This window comes from Hyaena hyaena, unplaced genomic scaffold, assembly GCF_003009895.1.
Source record: "Hyaena hyaena isolate Hyena2069 unplaced genomic scaffold, ASM300989v1 scaffold_261, whole genome shotgun sequence".
In the NCBI taxonomy this organism is placed as follows: domain Eukaryota; kingdom Metazoa; phylum Chordata; class Mammalia; order Carnivora; family Hyaenidae; genus Hyaena; species Hyaena hyaena.
Genome location: NW_024080893.1, coordinates 71,361 through 88,317, shown reverse-complemented (window position 1 = coordinate 88,317; position 16,957 = coordinate 71,361). Strand labels below are relative to the sequence as shown.

The 16,957-nt window shown below is 37.2% G+C and overlaps 1 protein-coding gene across 1 annotated transcript in view; it reads left to right on the top strand.

The window, feature by feature from the left end:
• Positions 1-16,957, top strand: part of SPIC (Spi-C transcription factor) — a 46,133-nt gene that overhangs the window by 358 nt on the left and 28,818 nt on the right. Inside the window, exon 3 of the mRNA XM_039245577.1 lies at positions 40-486. Coding sequence (XP_039101508.1) covers positions 40-486 — 447 coding nt within the window. The remainder of the gene's footprint in view (positions 1-39; positions 487-16,957) is intronic.

The following is a 16,957-nucleotide window of genomic DNA, read 5'->3' as shown; positions in this document are numbered from 1 at the left end:
GAAATTCGAATTTTCCTTTTAAATTCTAACCCCCAAAAGTGGCGAATCTGCCGCCCAATAATTCGAGTTGGGCCTCGATGCAGCAGCCAGTCGACTGGTCGCAGGCTTCGGGTGCAGCGTGGCAGAAGTTGCAGGTCTTGAAGCGTCCTGCGGGGGCGAAGCACCTTTCCCTGGGTGCTTTCTCCCACACGGAAATAGGACTACGTAATAATAATAGGAAGAGCCCTGCGCCGCCAATGCGAAGTAGCCTTACACATGAGGTCGCTAACGAGTATTTTGGTGTCGCAGTGGTGCCCAGGGTCAACGTTAGACCCCTTCACTCCGTTCTTCCACCTAGTTCTGAGCACCTGACCACCTTTGTGGGATCAGCACTGTGGATGGGCTGCTTCAGATCACAAGGACTAATGACTTGTTCCCTCCAGGGGGCGGGCTGCTTCAGATCACAAGGACTAATGATTTGTTCCCTCCAGGGGGCGTCGATTGACAGTAATGCTGTTCTTGACAGACCATTATATTGGGAGAAAGGAAGCAATAGTTGGACGATGGGAAGAAGGGATACTCATAGACTAATTTTTCAAAAAAATTTTTTAATGTTTTATTTATTTCTAGGAGAGAGAGAGAGACAGCGTGAGCAGGGGAGGGTCAGAGAGAGAGGGAGTCACAGACAAACAGGCTCCAGGCTCTGAGCTGGCAGTCAGCACAGAGCCCGACGCGGGGCTCGAACCCACGAACTTCGAGATCATGACCCAAGCGAAAGTCGGACGCTTAACCGACTAAGCCACCCAGGCGCCCCTAGACTAATTTTTTTTTTAAAGGTTGAGTGTGTGTGTCTTAATTCGTAAAGATACACAGAAAAGTAAACCCATCCGTCGCTCCAATCCCACAGTTCTCCCTAGAAGTCACCATTGTAAACTCTATCTTGGGTCTCCTTCCAAATATAGTTTTTGCATATTATGCTTTTATTTATAATAGAGATTTCCATTCATCCAACGTAAGTTTATGGACTGACTTTTGTTTTTGATTTCAATTTTCAGACCTCTCCTGCTGCCCAGGCGTTGAACTAGACTTGACTGTTGCTCTGGCCTCCCCTCCCCACTTCTAAATTATAAATTCACAGAAATTTTCCAAGGAAAATTTGGTTTTTATCTTTGTTTTGTTGTTTTGAGAAGGGGACAGTTGAGTGACTCTTTATCTGAACACCTGGACCTTTTTAAGGCTGTGTGTTGTAAGCATTAGAAAGTGCCAGCTGTTGGACTTCAGAGGGCTGGGATTCCACTGACATTTCTCTCTTGTTCTTCATCCTCTTCCCCTCCCTGTCTTTGACAAGATTAGCTCCTGCCACTTGGCATGTCTTGACCGTCGCTACTTAAAATTTTGTCTATGTCAGATTTCCAGTATAATGCACATAGTTCTCTGAAAATACAAATTCCCTTTAAAGAAGAACTAAAAGGAAGGGCATTTGGGTGGCCCAGTTGGTTAAGCGTATGACTTTGAGCTGGTAATGATCTTTGAGTTCTTGAGTTCGAGCCTGGCATGGGGCTCTGTGCTGACAGCTCAGAGCCTGGAGCCTGCTTGGAATTCTGTGTCTCCCACTCTCTCTGCCCGTTCCCAGTGTATGCGCTCTCTCTCCCCCGTCTTCTCAAAAATAAACGTTTAAAAAAGAGAAACTAAAAGGAAATCTATGCTATAAACTTTATATTTGCAGTGTATATTCTGAACCAAATAAACAAATGAGACCTATATGAAGACACTGTGTGAACTGAAGGCTATCTACAAATTTAAAAGCATTGTTAATACTATTAGATGGCTTGTCAGCCTTTCATAATGTGTATTAAGCACCTAATTATAAATCATTATGGAAACAATAATAAGATAAAACCAAACAAAAGGGTAGTCTGGATGGCTCAGTGCATTAAGCATACCACTCTTGATTTTGGCTCAGGTCATGATGCCAGGATGGTGAGATTGACCCTCAGGTGAGGCTCAGTGCTAATAATAGCAAGTAGCCTGCTTGGTATTCTCTCTCCCTCTTTCTCACTCTCTCTCTCTCTTTCTTTCTCTCTCTGTCTGCCCCTCCCTCTCACTCTCAAAATAAATAAATATACTTAAGACAAAAACCTCTGCAACTGGATTAAAAACTTTATTTTTTACATTTACCCATTTAACTCTTTGTTAAGATTTTATCTCATTTCCTGGCTGCATCAAAAACTCTTCTCCATTCTCAGCAACCTTTGACCTAAAGAAAAACCCCAAAATATTAAGATGCTTCCTTTAAATTTTTTCTAATGTAGATTTAGGACAAAGAAAATAACTTTTCTGACCACTTACTGTGTTCAAGGCCTTATGCTATGCCTGTGACATAGTATAAAACAGTACCTACTCTCAAGTTCTAACTTTTAGAGACACTCATTAACTCGAGAGTGGTTAAGTCCAAAAATTTAAATAATTTCACAAAGTGCCATTGCAAATTTATAAATAACAAAGCCATAAACAGCCTAGAGAAACTTAGCTAATATTTATTGGTGATATCCCACTTCTACCTTCTCCTCCCTTCTCTCAATTGTCAATTCCTAAGACTAGAGCAATTCCTACTTTCATAGGAACACAATTTTCAATGTGTAAAGGTAAGGTGAAAAACAAGATAACAAAGCTACACTTTCTGTCTCTTTTCTGATACTAACTAAAGACACTCATAACATAGGAAAGATACTTATTTTTAGGGCAACATCATTTTTCCTTTTTCTTTTCTTTCTCTTTTTTTTCTTTTTTACAATGTTCTTTTTCAAAACGTAGTCATTCCTATTAATATTGACCTGGTAGTACAGTTCCTGCTTCCTAAAAAGAAATACTTGAGGAAGCAGAATTATAGCAGCATGTTAGAATTAAAGCTAAATATTTAGTTGTAAGTCCATGGAATTTTATTCTTCAGATAAGCACATAGAATTGACCTCACCTTTCAAGTCTTTGTTCAAATGTCATCCTATTTAAAACTGCAACCTACCCAACATCCTCCTTATCCTAATTTTTTTAAAAAGAATTTGACACTAAACATAATTCACTTATCTATTACGCCTATTATATTTTGTCTACTTCCTCTCACTGGAATGTAACATCTATGAATGCCAATATTTTTGTTTAGTTTGTTCACTGCTTTGTTCTTATACTTGGGCACTAAACATATTTGTTGAGAGAATTTGTTGAATTATAAAAATAAGTTTCTAAGACCCATGCCGTAAGCATTAGTTAAACATAAACATACTGTGCAATATTATTAAAGTTGTTTCCTAAAATAGTCATATCTGAACCACCTGTCATAGTTTGATAGAGGCCAAACTATCATATTCAAATAAGAAGGTTGTTGGGGCACTTGGCCAGTTCAGTCAACAGATTATCCAACTCTTGATCTCAGAGCTGTGAGTTCAAGCCCCACATTGGGTGTGGAGCCTACTTAAACAAACAAAAAAAAGTTGTCATATTGGAAAAGAAGCCACCAGGTGGTGGTATTGCTTCATACTAATTCTCCATAGAATGAGATCAATTGGTCCAATATATTAAAAGCTGATTGGACAATTTAATCCTTTTCAAATCTTATGGTCCGATAATAATTAAGTAAATTTTAAAATGTGAACGTTTTAAGGCAGTCCAAGCAAGCCATACAAGTTCAAAACTCCTTTGACTATAAAATCACAAGAGCAAATACATTCAGAATTTTAAAGCTAAAAGGAACCTCAATTCGTCAAAACCACCTCAATTATACATGAAGAATTAGAAACAACCTAAGAAACAGTCAGGACAGCAACCCTCATCATTTGACTTCCAGGCCTGGAGTAACTAAATTATGATACTTTCTGTAATTGAGCCATGATCTAAACATTTGGTAAACTGATTTTCAAACACATGACCATGACTCAAGAATCTGTAGTTTCCAAAGTTGGAAACTAAACATTTCTGCATGTTCCATTACCTACTAGAGGTTACATTGTTTTGCTCAGATCTTATTCTATGAAGCAGAAACCTATGAAATATAATAAGTTTATAATAAATACAAGTTTCAGGAGGGCTTGTCATACTGTGTCTTTATTTATTTATTTATTTATTTATTTATGTGTGTATTTATAATTGTATTTAAACTAAGGAGCATTTTGGGGTGTCTGGGTGGCTCAGTTAGGCATCTGACTCTCGATCTCAGCTCAGGTCTTGATCTCAGGGTTGTGAGTTCAAGCTGCACATTGGGCTTCACGCTGGGCATGGAGACTACTTAAAAAATAAAGATAAAAATAAATTAAGGAGCATTTTGAAATCATATCTAGGTGTGTGATTTTCACAAAGCAAAATACAGACTATATTTCAAATATTTCCTTTCAATGACATGTACTTTGCCAACATTGAAGAGTTTCTCTTTAAAGGTTTTTTCTTATTGAGATGTAATTCACATAAAATAAAATTCACAATTTTTTAAATGTTTGTTTATTTCAAGAGAGAATGCACACAAGTGAGGGAGGGGCAGAGAGAGGGGAAGAGAGGGAATCCCAAGCCAGTTCCGCACTGTCTGTGCAGAGCCCAGACAAACTTTTCTGAAATTAAGAGTCAGTCACTTAACTGATAAAGGCACTCAGGCAACCCTACAATTCAGTTTTTTAAATATTGTAATGTTTATTTATATTTTAGAGAGAGGGAGAGAAAGAGAGAGCATGAGCAGGGGAAGGGCAGAAAGAGAGGGGGACAGAGAATCTGAAGTGAGCTCTATGATAACAGCATAGAACCAGCCAGATGTGGTGCTCAAACTCAGACTGTGAGATCATGACTTGAGCTGAAGTCTGATGCTCAACCGACTGAGCCACCCAAGCACCCTTAAAATTCACAATTTTTAAGTGTACATTAAGTGACTTTTAGTATATTCACAAGGTTTGCAATGATCACTTAAATTTCAGAACATTTTCATCACCCCAAAGAAAACCTCTGTAACCATTAAGCAATAATAACTCCCCAGCTCACCCCTCCCCTAGCTTCTTATAACCTGTGATCCATTTTCTGTAGCTATGAATTTGCCTATTCTAGATTTTTATAAGTGGGAACATACAACATTTGTCCAATATTTGTCTCATTTTACTTAGCATGTTTTCAGGGTTCTTTCATGTTATAGCATTTATCAAATACTTCATTCCTTTCTATAGGTGAATAATATTCTCTTGTATATACCATGTTTTGTGTATTCACCAATTGATGGACATTTGGGTTGTCTTCACTTTTGGGCTATTTGAATAGTGGTGCTATGAACATTGTGTACAAGTTTTTGTGGGAATACATGTTTTCAGTTTTGTGGGGTATAAACCTAGGAATGGAATTGCTGAATCATATGGTAACTCTTATGTTTTACTTTTTTTTTCTATGTTTAACTTTTTGAGGAACTACCAAACTGTTTTCCAGCTGCATTGTTTGCTGAAGCTGTTTTCCACCATTTTACATTTTCATCAACAATGTTTGAGAGTTCTTACTTTTCACATACTCACCTACACTTATTTTCCATTTTTTTAATTCTAGCCATCCTAGTAAATGCAAAGTGGTATCTCATTGGGGTTTGTTTGTTTCTAAGTAGGCTCCATGCCCAGCGGGGGGCCCAACTTGGGGCTTAAACTCAGAACCCTGAGATCAAGATCTGAGACTGAGTTGGACACTTAACCGACTGAGTCACCCAGGCACTCCTCTCATTATGGTTTTGATTTTAACATTCCTGATGGCTGGAGCACCTGAGTGGCATCCGATTTGGCTCAGGTCATGATCTCACAGTTTATGAATTCAAGCCCTGCATTGGGCTCTGTGCTGACAGCTCGGAGTCTGGAGCCGGCTTCAAATTCTGTGTCTCCCTTGCTTTCTGTCCCTCCCCTGCTCGTGCTCTGTCTCTCTTTTTCTCAAAAATAAGTAAACATTAATAATTTTTTAAAAATATTCCTGATGACTAGTGATGTTGAGCACCTTTTCATGTGCTTATTGGCTATATTTTATTTAGAGAAATGTCTATTCAAATTCATTGCCTATTTTTTAATTGAGTTATTTGTCTTTTTATTGTTAAGGTGTAAAAGTGTTCTATATATGTTCTGAATGTTAGAACTTTATCCAATGTATAATTACAAATACCTCTCCAATTCTGTCAGTTGTCTTTTCACTTTGTTGATTGTGTCCTTTGATGCACAGCTTTTAATTTTGATGAAGTCTATCTTACCTATTTTTCTTTTGTAGCTTATTTTTCTTTTCTTTACTTTGCATGTCAAATCTAAGAAATCTACTGCCTAATCCAAACTCAAGAAGATTTACACCTATATTTTCTTCTAAAAGAAAAGTAAAATAAACACCCCCAAATCTGGTTCAGTCTTCCAACTTCACTATTCCTTTGCTCAGTGATCCAAATTCTATCCTGCCTTATAACCTCTGGTTATTACAGACTTGCTCCTTTTTCTGGCCCTTCATTGACCTCACCGTTCCCATTCTTCCTTTACTTCCTGCTCTTAGACAGTAGCCACTTAACTGATTCATCTTTTTCTCCCCACTCTCAAATACCCCTGAACATCATCATTTTGCATCTAATTAAAGTCTAGCATGTACTAGGTACTAATAAATGTTAACTGAATAAAACTCATGTAATTTCTCTATCATAAGCCTTTAAAACTCATTGCACAAAGATGTTTATAACTGTTGGTTACTTACTTTTACAGAAGACTGTGGGGCTCTTAAGGGCAAGGCCTTTCTTACTCTTCTATGTATCCCCAATGCTACCATGTTGGACATCAGTAAATGTTTGTTAAATTCATGAATGGATGAGGCCTGAGCTTCTTAACATGGTATTCAAAATTTTCCAGAATTCCATCCAACTTACTGTCTCTTTTCAGTTTAGGCAAAAATTGTAAATTTACATGGAGGGGAGGAGAGGACTCACTATTTCCAGGACCCTCGAGATTTTGGTTCTAAAGTGAAGTTTGCCACTATTATCAGGGAAGCCATCTACTGCTCTGTGGTTCAGATTCCTCTGCAAAATGAAGGATTGGACTAGATTAGAGCTTCTCAGACTTTAACATATATACAAGGCACCAAAAGATCTTGAACATGCAGGATCAGATTCTGATTCTGTGTTTCACCAGCTCCAAGGGAATGTTCATGCTGATGCTCCACAGACCAACCACCCTTCAAGTAATTATAAAATGTTGTCCTCTACAACCTTTTAATATCTTCTAGACATACCTTCTCCATGACTAGCACTGTATCATTTCGTATATTGCTTTTCCTCCCTGGGATGCTTTCTCCATTTATTTCCTCCTATATGACTCCAACCCCTATTTTCAGGATCTTACTCCAGGGCAAAGCTTTCTCTGACAGCTCTAGTGTCCCTACTCAATATTTTTTTTTTTACTCTATTAAAGTATCCAGGGCACCTGGGTGGTTCAGTTGGTTAAGCAACTCTTGATTTTGGCTAGGTCATGATTTCACCATTGGTGAGTTTGAGTCCTGCATTGTGCTGTCAGCATGGAGCCTGCTTGAGATTCTCTGTCTCCCTCTCTCTCTGTCCCTCTCCCACTCGTGTACATCTCTTTCTCCCTGTCCAAACAAATACACACTTAAAAATTATAAAATAAAAAAGAATCCATTATTGATGCTTGATGTTTGATCCATCATCTACAAATAATTATTGGTTAACATTGTATGTATGCAAGTACCCAGTTATATCCTTCTTTTTCTTTCCTACGAGACTTAACACAATGCCTCACATATAGGAAGTACTCAACAAATCATTGTTCAATGAATGAATGAATGAATGAATGACTCACCCTAGCATTACTACTCCAGAGAGAAATCAAATATTTTACCGTACTATACTGTTCTTTTCCAGAATATGGAGGAATGAGCCAATATGGAATTTCCCCAGTCAGCCTAAATGAGGCAGTTCAATCTAAACAACAATTTGATCTTTTTAAAAATAAATGATATTAAAATATCTAAAATGAGTTTATATTAAAATTCAAATTTCTCTCTTTAGTTTCTGAAACAATGAAATTTGCTGCCACGGTTTCTGTCCCAATTTCCAAAACTAAATACACATAATATATTATATGAGAAATATAATGAGAACTTGACATTATATAGAATAAAAGATTGGTCCTATAGAATGTGAATTGATTTTTATCATGATTTCAATAGGCTGGTTAAACAACCTGCTTTACACCCAATACCATGTTGCATATCAAACAAAGTAAACTTTCTGGTGAAAAACAAAGAATCCCTATTATTGATATAGAGAAGTTGCTTTAAAGTTAAAATAAGGAAGTTCTTTGAATATTGCCTAACTCACTATTGTGGGAAAAAAAGCTAGAAGCATTTCAGAACACAATACCCTGTTTTGCATTTCTATTAAAGTTTTTTTCTTAACTTGCAAAATTGTTTCATAAAGCAAATTTAACTCAAATATCAATTTATCATTTTTGACAAGAGAAAAGAGCTATATTGTATATTATCAAGTTTTTGACGAAATAAATGTTTGAGTTTTAAGTTGTCAGACTGTAAAACTTCTTGATAGACTGTGAAGTGACAGCTCCACAAATGTAAAGCACTTTAATCATTGTTATGCATAAGGTATAACATTTCTGCAAAATGCTGGAAAACATGAGCTAAGTGAGTACAACTAGTAAAAGTGCTGTATCACTTGAATGGAGATATTAGTCACAATGAGTCTTATTTTTAGTAGGTTTTAGTAATCTCAATCAGTGTGTTTTATTTCAGTTCCAAAGGATTTCCATTCTTAATTTAGTTTACCCACCTCTGATGGCAACTTCCCTTTACAAAATAAATAATAAAGTGAAAAGTCTCAGAAAGCATATTTTAATACTGATTTTTAATTATCTTTATTTTATTTAGTTCTCTAGCTCTGATAAAATACTTATGGGAAGAAGTTATTTTTAGTTCAGGCTTTGCAAAGCTCTCTGTCACCTCCCAATCTGAGTTCATCAAAATGAAGCAACACAGGATATACAATTGATGGAGACTACAAGGGCTAAGCAGGGTGTTTTGTTATTAAAAATTGTCATCTCCATAGAATCTGGAAGAACACTGGAGATCATTGGGGCCAGTCTCCTCATTTTGCAAGTGGAGACACTGTAGCCTTGATGTCACCCAACTCATTGGTGAGAGTCAGGCTTGAACTCTACTCCTTCTCTTCAATCCATGGCCCTTTCTACCTTTTTAAGTGACACATGGTAAAACTATGAATGGTAAGAGCATCAAGAAACACAGAGGTACAGAGTATAAGCAGGGGAAGAGCAGAAGAATAGAGAGAATCTTAAGCAGGCTCCACATCCTGAGCTGAAATCAAGAGTGCCACCCTTAACTAACTGAGCCACCTAGGAACCCCACATGTGCCTAAACTTAAAGCAAAAGCTAAATATGATTAAGCTTAGTGAGAAAGGCATGTCAAAAGCCAAGATAGGCCAAAAGACCTCGTATCAAAAAGCTAGCGAAGTTAGGAATGCAACAGAAAAGTTCTTCAAGGAAATGAAAAGTGTTACTCCAGTGAACACACAAATGATAAGAAAATGAAACAGCTTTGGGGCTCCTGGGTGGCTCAGGTCATAATCTCGTGGTTTGTGAGTTCAAGCCCCATGTTAGGCTCTGTGCTGACAACATGGACCCTGCTTTTGATTCTGTGTCTCCCTCTCTCTCTGCCCCTCCCACTTTCACACTGTCTCTGTCTCTGTCAAAAATAAATAAACATTGAAAAAATAAAGAAAGAAAAATGAAACAGTCTTATTGCTGATATGGAGAAAGTTTTAGTGGTCTGGATAGGTCAAACCAGCCACAACATTCCCTTAAACTAAAGCCTAATCCAGAGCAAGGCCCTAACTCTCTCCAATTCTTTTTTTTTCTTCTTTCTTTCTTTCTTTCTTTCTTTCTTTCTTTCTTTCTTTCTTTCTTTCTTTCACTATTTCCAATTCTATGAAGGCTGAGAGAGGTGAGGAAACTGCAGAGGGAATTTCACGCTAGAAGAGATTAGTTCAGAGATGCCTGGGTGACTCAGCCAGTTACATGGCTGACTCAATTTCGGCTCAGGTCATGAACTCTTGGTCTGAGAGTTCAAGTGCCACATCGGGCTCTGTGCTGACATCTTAGAGCTTGTTTGGGATTCTCTCTCTCCCTCTCTTTATTCCCCTCCTCAACTCCCATGTGTGTGTGCTCTCCTTCTCTCTCTCTCAAAATAAATTTTAAAAAAGAAGAAGAAAAGTTTAATTCATGGGGTTTAAGGAAAGGAGCTGTCTCACTAACATAAAATTACGAGGTGAATAGCAATGCCAATATAGAAGCTGAAACAAGTTACCCAGATCTAGCTAAGATCATTAATGAAAGTGACTACACTAAACAACAGATTTTCAGTGTAGACAAAACAGTCTTCTATTGAAAAAAGATGCTATCTAGGACTTTCATAGCTAAAGAGGAGAAGTTAATTCCTGGCTTCAATGTTTCAAAGGACAAGCTGACTCTCTCGTTAGGTGCTAGTGCAGTTGGTGATTTAGAGTTGAAACCAATGCTCATTTACCACTCTGAAAATCCAAGGGCCCTTAAGAATTATACTAGATCCTCTCTGTCTGTGTTCTATCAAGATCCAGATGACAGAACATCTGTTTACAGCATGGTTTTCTGAATATTTTAAACCCGCTCTTGAGGCCAACTGCTCAGAAAAAAAGATTCCTTTCAAAATATTACTGCTCATTGACAATGCTCCTGTTCAGCCAAGATCACTCATGGAAATGGACAATAAGATCAATATTGTTTTTATCCATGTTAACACAACATTTATTTTGTAGCCCATAAATCAAGTAATAACTTAGACTTTCAAGTCTTACTATTTAAGAAATATATTTTGCACGTCTATAGCTGCCATAGATAGTGATTCCTCTGATGGATCTGGGCAAAGTAAATTTAAAACCTTCTGGAAAGAATTAACCATTCTTGATGCCATTAAGAGCATTTACAATTCATGAGAAGAGGCCAAAATATCATTAACAGGAGTTTGGAAAAAGTTGATTCCAACTTTGGTGGATTATTTTGAAGGACTTAGGACTTCAGAGGAGAAAGTAACTGCAGATGTGGTGGAAACAGCAAAAGAACTAGAATTACAAGTGGAGCCTGAAGATGTGACTGAATTGCTGAAATCTCATGGTAAAACTTTAATGAATGAAGAGCTGCTTCTTATGGATGAGCAAAGAAAATGATTTCTTAAAATACAATCTACTCCTGATGAAAATGCCATGAAGATTGTTGACATTACAACAAAGGATTTAGAATATTACGTAAATTTAGTTCATACAGCTATGGCAAGATTTGAGAGGATCGATTCCAATTTTGAAAGAAGTTCTACTATGCATAAAATGCTATCAAACAGCATCACATGCTGCAGAGAAATCATTTGCTAATGGAAGAGTCAATTGATGTGATAAACTTAATTGTTGTCTTATTTTAAGAAATTGCCACAGACACCCCAGCTTTCTACAATCACCAGCTTGATCAGTCAGCAGCCATCAATATTAAGGCAAGCAGCAGCAAAAAGATTACAACTCACTGAAAGCTCGGAGGATGGTTAGCATTTTTTAACAGTAAAATATTTATTGATTAAGGTATATACAGTTGACTCTTGAACAACATGGGTTTGAACTTCACGGGTCCATTTATATGTGGATTTTTAAAATAAATACAGTACAGTACAGTAACATATTTTCTCTTCTTTGTGATTTTCTTTTCTTTTTAGATACTGAATTTTTTAAAATTTAAGTGCTCTCTATGTCCAATGTGGGGTTCAAACTCACAACCCTGAGATCAAGAGTTGTATGTTCTGCTGGCTGAGCCACCCAGGTGCCCCTCTTTGTTGTTTTCTTAGTAACATTTTCTTTTTTCTAGGTTGCTTTATTGTAAGAATACAGTATATACTGTTTATAACATTCAAGACATACATTAATGGACTGTTGTCAGTAAGGCTTCTGGTCAATGATAGACTATTAGAGAATTTTGGAGAAGTTAAACATGGATTTTGGACTGTATGGAGGGTGGTGCACCTAAACCCCACATTGTTTCTTTCAACTATACATTTTTATATACATAATGCTATTGCATGCTTAGTAGACTATAGTATAGTTAAACATAACTTGTATATGCACTGGGAAACCAAAACTTCATTTTACTTAGTTTGCTATGATATTTGCTTTATTGTGGTGATCTGGAACTGAACATGCAGTATCTATGAGGTGTGCCGGTATATGTATATTTCCTTAATATAGATGGTAGCATAATATTTACACTGTTCTGTATGTTTTTACACTTGATGTATCTCGACAAATATTCTATATCAATACACGTACATTTACCTTATTCTTTTTAAACAATGGTAAATTGTTCTATTGCAGAATAATAAACAGATGGAAATTCATTAACGTCAATAAATAGTGTTTCTTGGGCCCTATCCTGTATGTGTGACTAGAAGATTTCCAGCCCCCACCCTGCAAATCTCACAGATCTATCCTCTCAGCCTCCAAGCGATGAAGAGAGATATGGGTGAGCCTTCCAGTGCCATCAACAGAGAAGTTCATACCATACTATGCTTCACAACACAGGACAGAATGACATTTCTTCCCCTACCAAGTTCCACTAAAACTTTTGCATCAAAGCACCTTGTCCAGTTCTTGGCTTTGACATCATGCACAAGCCCTTCAAATCTGAGTGATAAACAATATGCAACACTCAAGAATGGCTTTCTTCTCCAGTAATTCCCTTGGAATGAGTCCTCCTATAAAGTTCCTGGGTCTTTCATGCAAACAGATCTCCAGTAGACCCTCTTCAGCTAAAGTCCAAATATTTCCAGTTGAATTCATTTAATGAAACTATATTCATTGGCTCAAGATGAGTCACACACGCCATCCCATCTGCACTGCTAAACACACACAATGAAGCACTCCTATAGATTCCTCTTGCTTCACGTGAGCCTTATTGGCATGCATGGTGAAAACGGACTTTTATAAATGGACATTAATTTTGACTTTTATTAATAGACTTCAAAACTGATGTTATTGTTGCCATTTACAACTGAGAAAGGCGAGAATAAGTATAACAGGTGGAAAAAAGTGAGTCTGGTGTTCAAGTGAGCAGATATTAACTGATTTTAAAGTCTTCTATTTCTCCAGATTGCCTTCCCAGGGTTGGGGAACCTTTTCATCCACAGCCATTTCAAGCACAACCTGAAATTAAACTTCTTTTAAATTATTTTTTTAAGTAATCTATATATCCAACATGGGGCTCAAATTCACAACCCCAAAATCAAGAGTCACTACCAACTGAGCCAGCCGGGTACCCCTTCTTCTTAAATTCTAAGTTCAATATGCGCAGCTGTGTGCCTTTGTTTACTATACATGTTTCGTTACTTATTCATCCATTTACTGAACAAATATCATTAAGTCCTGATGAAAGGCCAGCCATTGTGCCTCATCCTGGGGACTTACCTGCAAAGGAGAAGTACATGTCACTTTCAACACATAAACAAATAAAAAAGGTATCTATAGATTGCAATAAATGCTGTGGAGGAACTGAGTAAGATAATGTGACCAAATGTAACTAACTGGAAAGAAGCTATTTTAGATAGAAGGGTCAGAGAAGGTCTTAAAGAAGGTGACATTTCAGCTGAATCCTGAAGGGTGAAAGATGAGAAGGAAACAGTCATGCAAGGACTGGGGAACAAGTGTCTGGGCAAAGCGGATGGCAGCTACTTGATCTTTCCAGTTCACTTCAGCACGGCACACTGTTGAACTCAAAAATATACTTCTCAAATGAAAATGAATTCACATTGCTTTTTCAAGTGCTAAAACATATTTGAAGGCCAACTATTACCTGACCAATTGCTATTAAAAATAATATACCAAGTAATAGTTTCTATTATTAAATTATTTATTTATCTTTATAAATTTTCTAATGTCTGCTTTAAGGGATAACCTCAATTTGATATTGACTGAGGCAGCATGATATATTCCTTCAACAAATATATATCAAGGTCCTACTGTATGCTAGATCTTCTGCTGGCCTCTGGTGATGAAGTAGTGAAGCAAAGAAAGCTTATGTAAAATAAGTACTGGACTGACATTGGGTTGGGGTCCTTAGTCCCCTCTCCCACCAGGGCAGTCTTCATGTGCTTTATACGTTGACCTTCCATATGAGAGTTTATTGTAGAAATGAATTCCACTGATAAAAAAAGATAGAAAAGATCAGAAAATCACTGACTTCCCAAAGTCCTTTCTGTAAAACTAGATATACATATTATTGTGGGGACATTTTTATTTTCCTTAAATTCCTTACAAGCTACATGTGGACATTATGTTTGAGGCAACTCAAGGATCGTATGAAATAAAGTGAATTACTCTGCTTGAATAATTGAAAAAATCATATTTACTTTTAATACAAATATAACATTTTCCTCTATGGACATAGAACACTAACCAAAGTTCCTTGCCCTCTTAAAACAAAACAAAACAAAACAAAAAAACCACTCTTATATTTGTTCCTGATTTTTAAAACTCTCCTTGTTCTATCAGAATTCTTAAAGAACGGTCTGCATACATTTTAATTGAATTCTTTTCTCCTTTCAAAATCTGACAGTCTTTTAAGCAATAAGGAAGGAAATACCAAACTGGCAAAATGTGGGATGTGAAAATGGTACTATGGGCATGAGAAAACTGCTCCTATTATGTTAGCAAGTTTCAAGTCCTTTACAAAAAGAAGAACTGGCTTATTAATACCAGTTTTGCTTAGTCATGTATTTTTTTAAAGTTATTTTGCAGTTATGTATTGGCTTTTTCGCTGGCATCAACGTGGGAAACAAAGTCACATGAATTGAAGTTAGTGCTCATTTTTTTTTTTTCTGTCCTTTTCCACTTTGACACCTATCTAGGGTGTACAGATGTTACGAAATTCATAACAAGGATCTCCAGTCATTTTGGGGAGAAAAATCACACTCCTTTCTTCTCTTGCTTAAAGCACTTAGTTTATACTTCTTTCCTTAGACTATGCAAGACTACTATTTGATGTTATTATGGTGCTTGGTATTAAGTAATTAATTTATTTGGTAATGAACATGCCAGGTATTAATTGTTGGCCTGTGGCAACATTGCCAGTTAAAGTTATTGTTCTTTGGTCCTTCATTTGGGTGGGCTCTTCTGCCTTCCAGCAAAGGCCCTCCCAGAGCATACTTATCCTCTGCACTCAGACCCATCTCTGCATTCTCTGGCCCAGTCTCTCGAGTTCTAGATCTTTTTGAGCTCTTTCTTTTGTTTATCCCTTACTGACTTCCAGCTACTACAAGACATTCACATCCAGTATTAGGAAAAAAATTGTTAGAAAGTGTTCTCCCGGTAAATACTTTCATTGTCATTCAAACATTTTCTAAAGTCATGAATAATATGGGGTTTCAGGGAGCAAAAGGAGATATTTCCCCCACTCACAGATTTCTGTAGGTACTTTTCAAATTCTACCCCAGAGAGGGTCATCTTTGCTAAATGGATATAAACCTCTTGCCTTTCTTACTCAATGAAACTTGCTTACTCATAGCTCACGAAGTTCCCCTGAAGATGATTAGTAAGCATTATTCCAAAGTTTCAGCAAAAACATTGAGGGAGGCTGCTTAACAGGATTAGATTTAAATTAGTGGTTTGAAAAAAAGTTACATTGCCTTATCTGCCAGCCAGTGTTTCTGCTAAATTAGTTTTTTTCCTCACTAACAAGTGCTCATATACATAAGGAAAAAATAAGAATTCACAAAGAAGTATAAGATATTAGAGCCGAAAGGGACCTTTAGGGTAAACAAGGCCAATGTACTCATTTTACAGACAGAACTGAGGCCACCAAGCCAAGTCACCCAGGCTCACCCCGCTAGTGATAGACCTCATTCTCAGTTACAGTCTGTCACAGCAGCATGGTCCTTTCCCTTCTTCCAAGCAGAACATTTTGCAACTACTTATGTCACTATTTGATTAACGCCTTTCTCCCCCACTGAACTATTCCCTTCATGATTACAGGAACGGTAGTTACACTTACCCCTTACCAGAACAATCGAGCTTATAGTCAGTGCTCAATAAATATTTGTTGAATATCTCTAAACTTAGAGCTAACTATCAGAAAAGATAGAATGGAAAGTATATTTAGTCTTTTGAATAATTGTCAAGTCACTGTTCACATATTATGTAGACATGTCAGTTAAATTAATCAAGGTAATGTTAGATTCTACTATAGTAAAATATAAACTGTAAAATCTCAGTGGCATAAGACAAAAGGGTTTACTTCATATTCATTGAAATTCTATATGTGATAGGTGTCCTATCTCTACCTTAGAGCTACTCCACCTGGAACTTGCAGCCTCCGAGGTCATGATGGAAGGGGGAGAGAGCCAGACGGAGGCATCACACTGGCTCAGAAGAGCCTTAGTCCAGAAGTGGCACATGGCACATCCACTCATATTCCTGTGGCTAGAATTGATCATATGGCCCCACCCCCATGGCAAAAGAGGTTGACAATGTTTTAGGGAGAACTAGGTGTCTCTGTTTGCCATTGTATGGGTTATTATAATAACAACATTCATTATTCTTTAATGTTTATTTATCTACTTTTAAGAAAAAAAGAGCACAAGTGGGGGAGCGGGGAGAGGGAGGTAGAAAGAATCCCAAGCAGGCTCCACACTCATCGCAGAGCCCAACGAGGGGCTCAATCTCACAAACCATGAGCTCATGACCCTGAGCTAAAATCAAGAGTCAGACATTTAACTGACAACTTAGCCACCCAGGCACTCCAACATGCACTAATTTTTATTGAGAACCTACTTTGTGCTAGGTCAAATTAATAAGTGTGTTATTACATCTGCCGCTTCATTTAATTCTTAGTACAGGGAAATGAA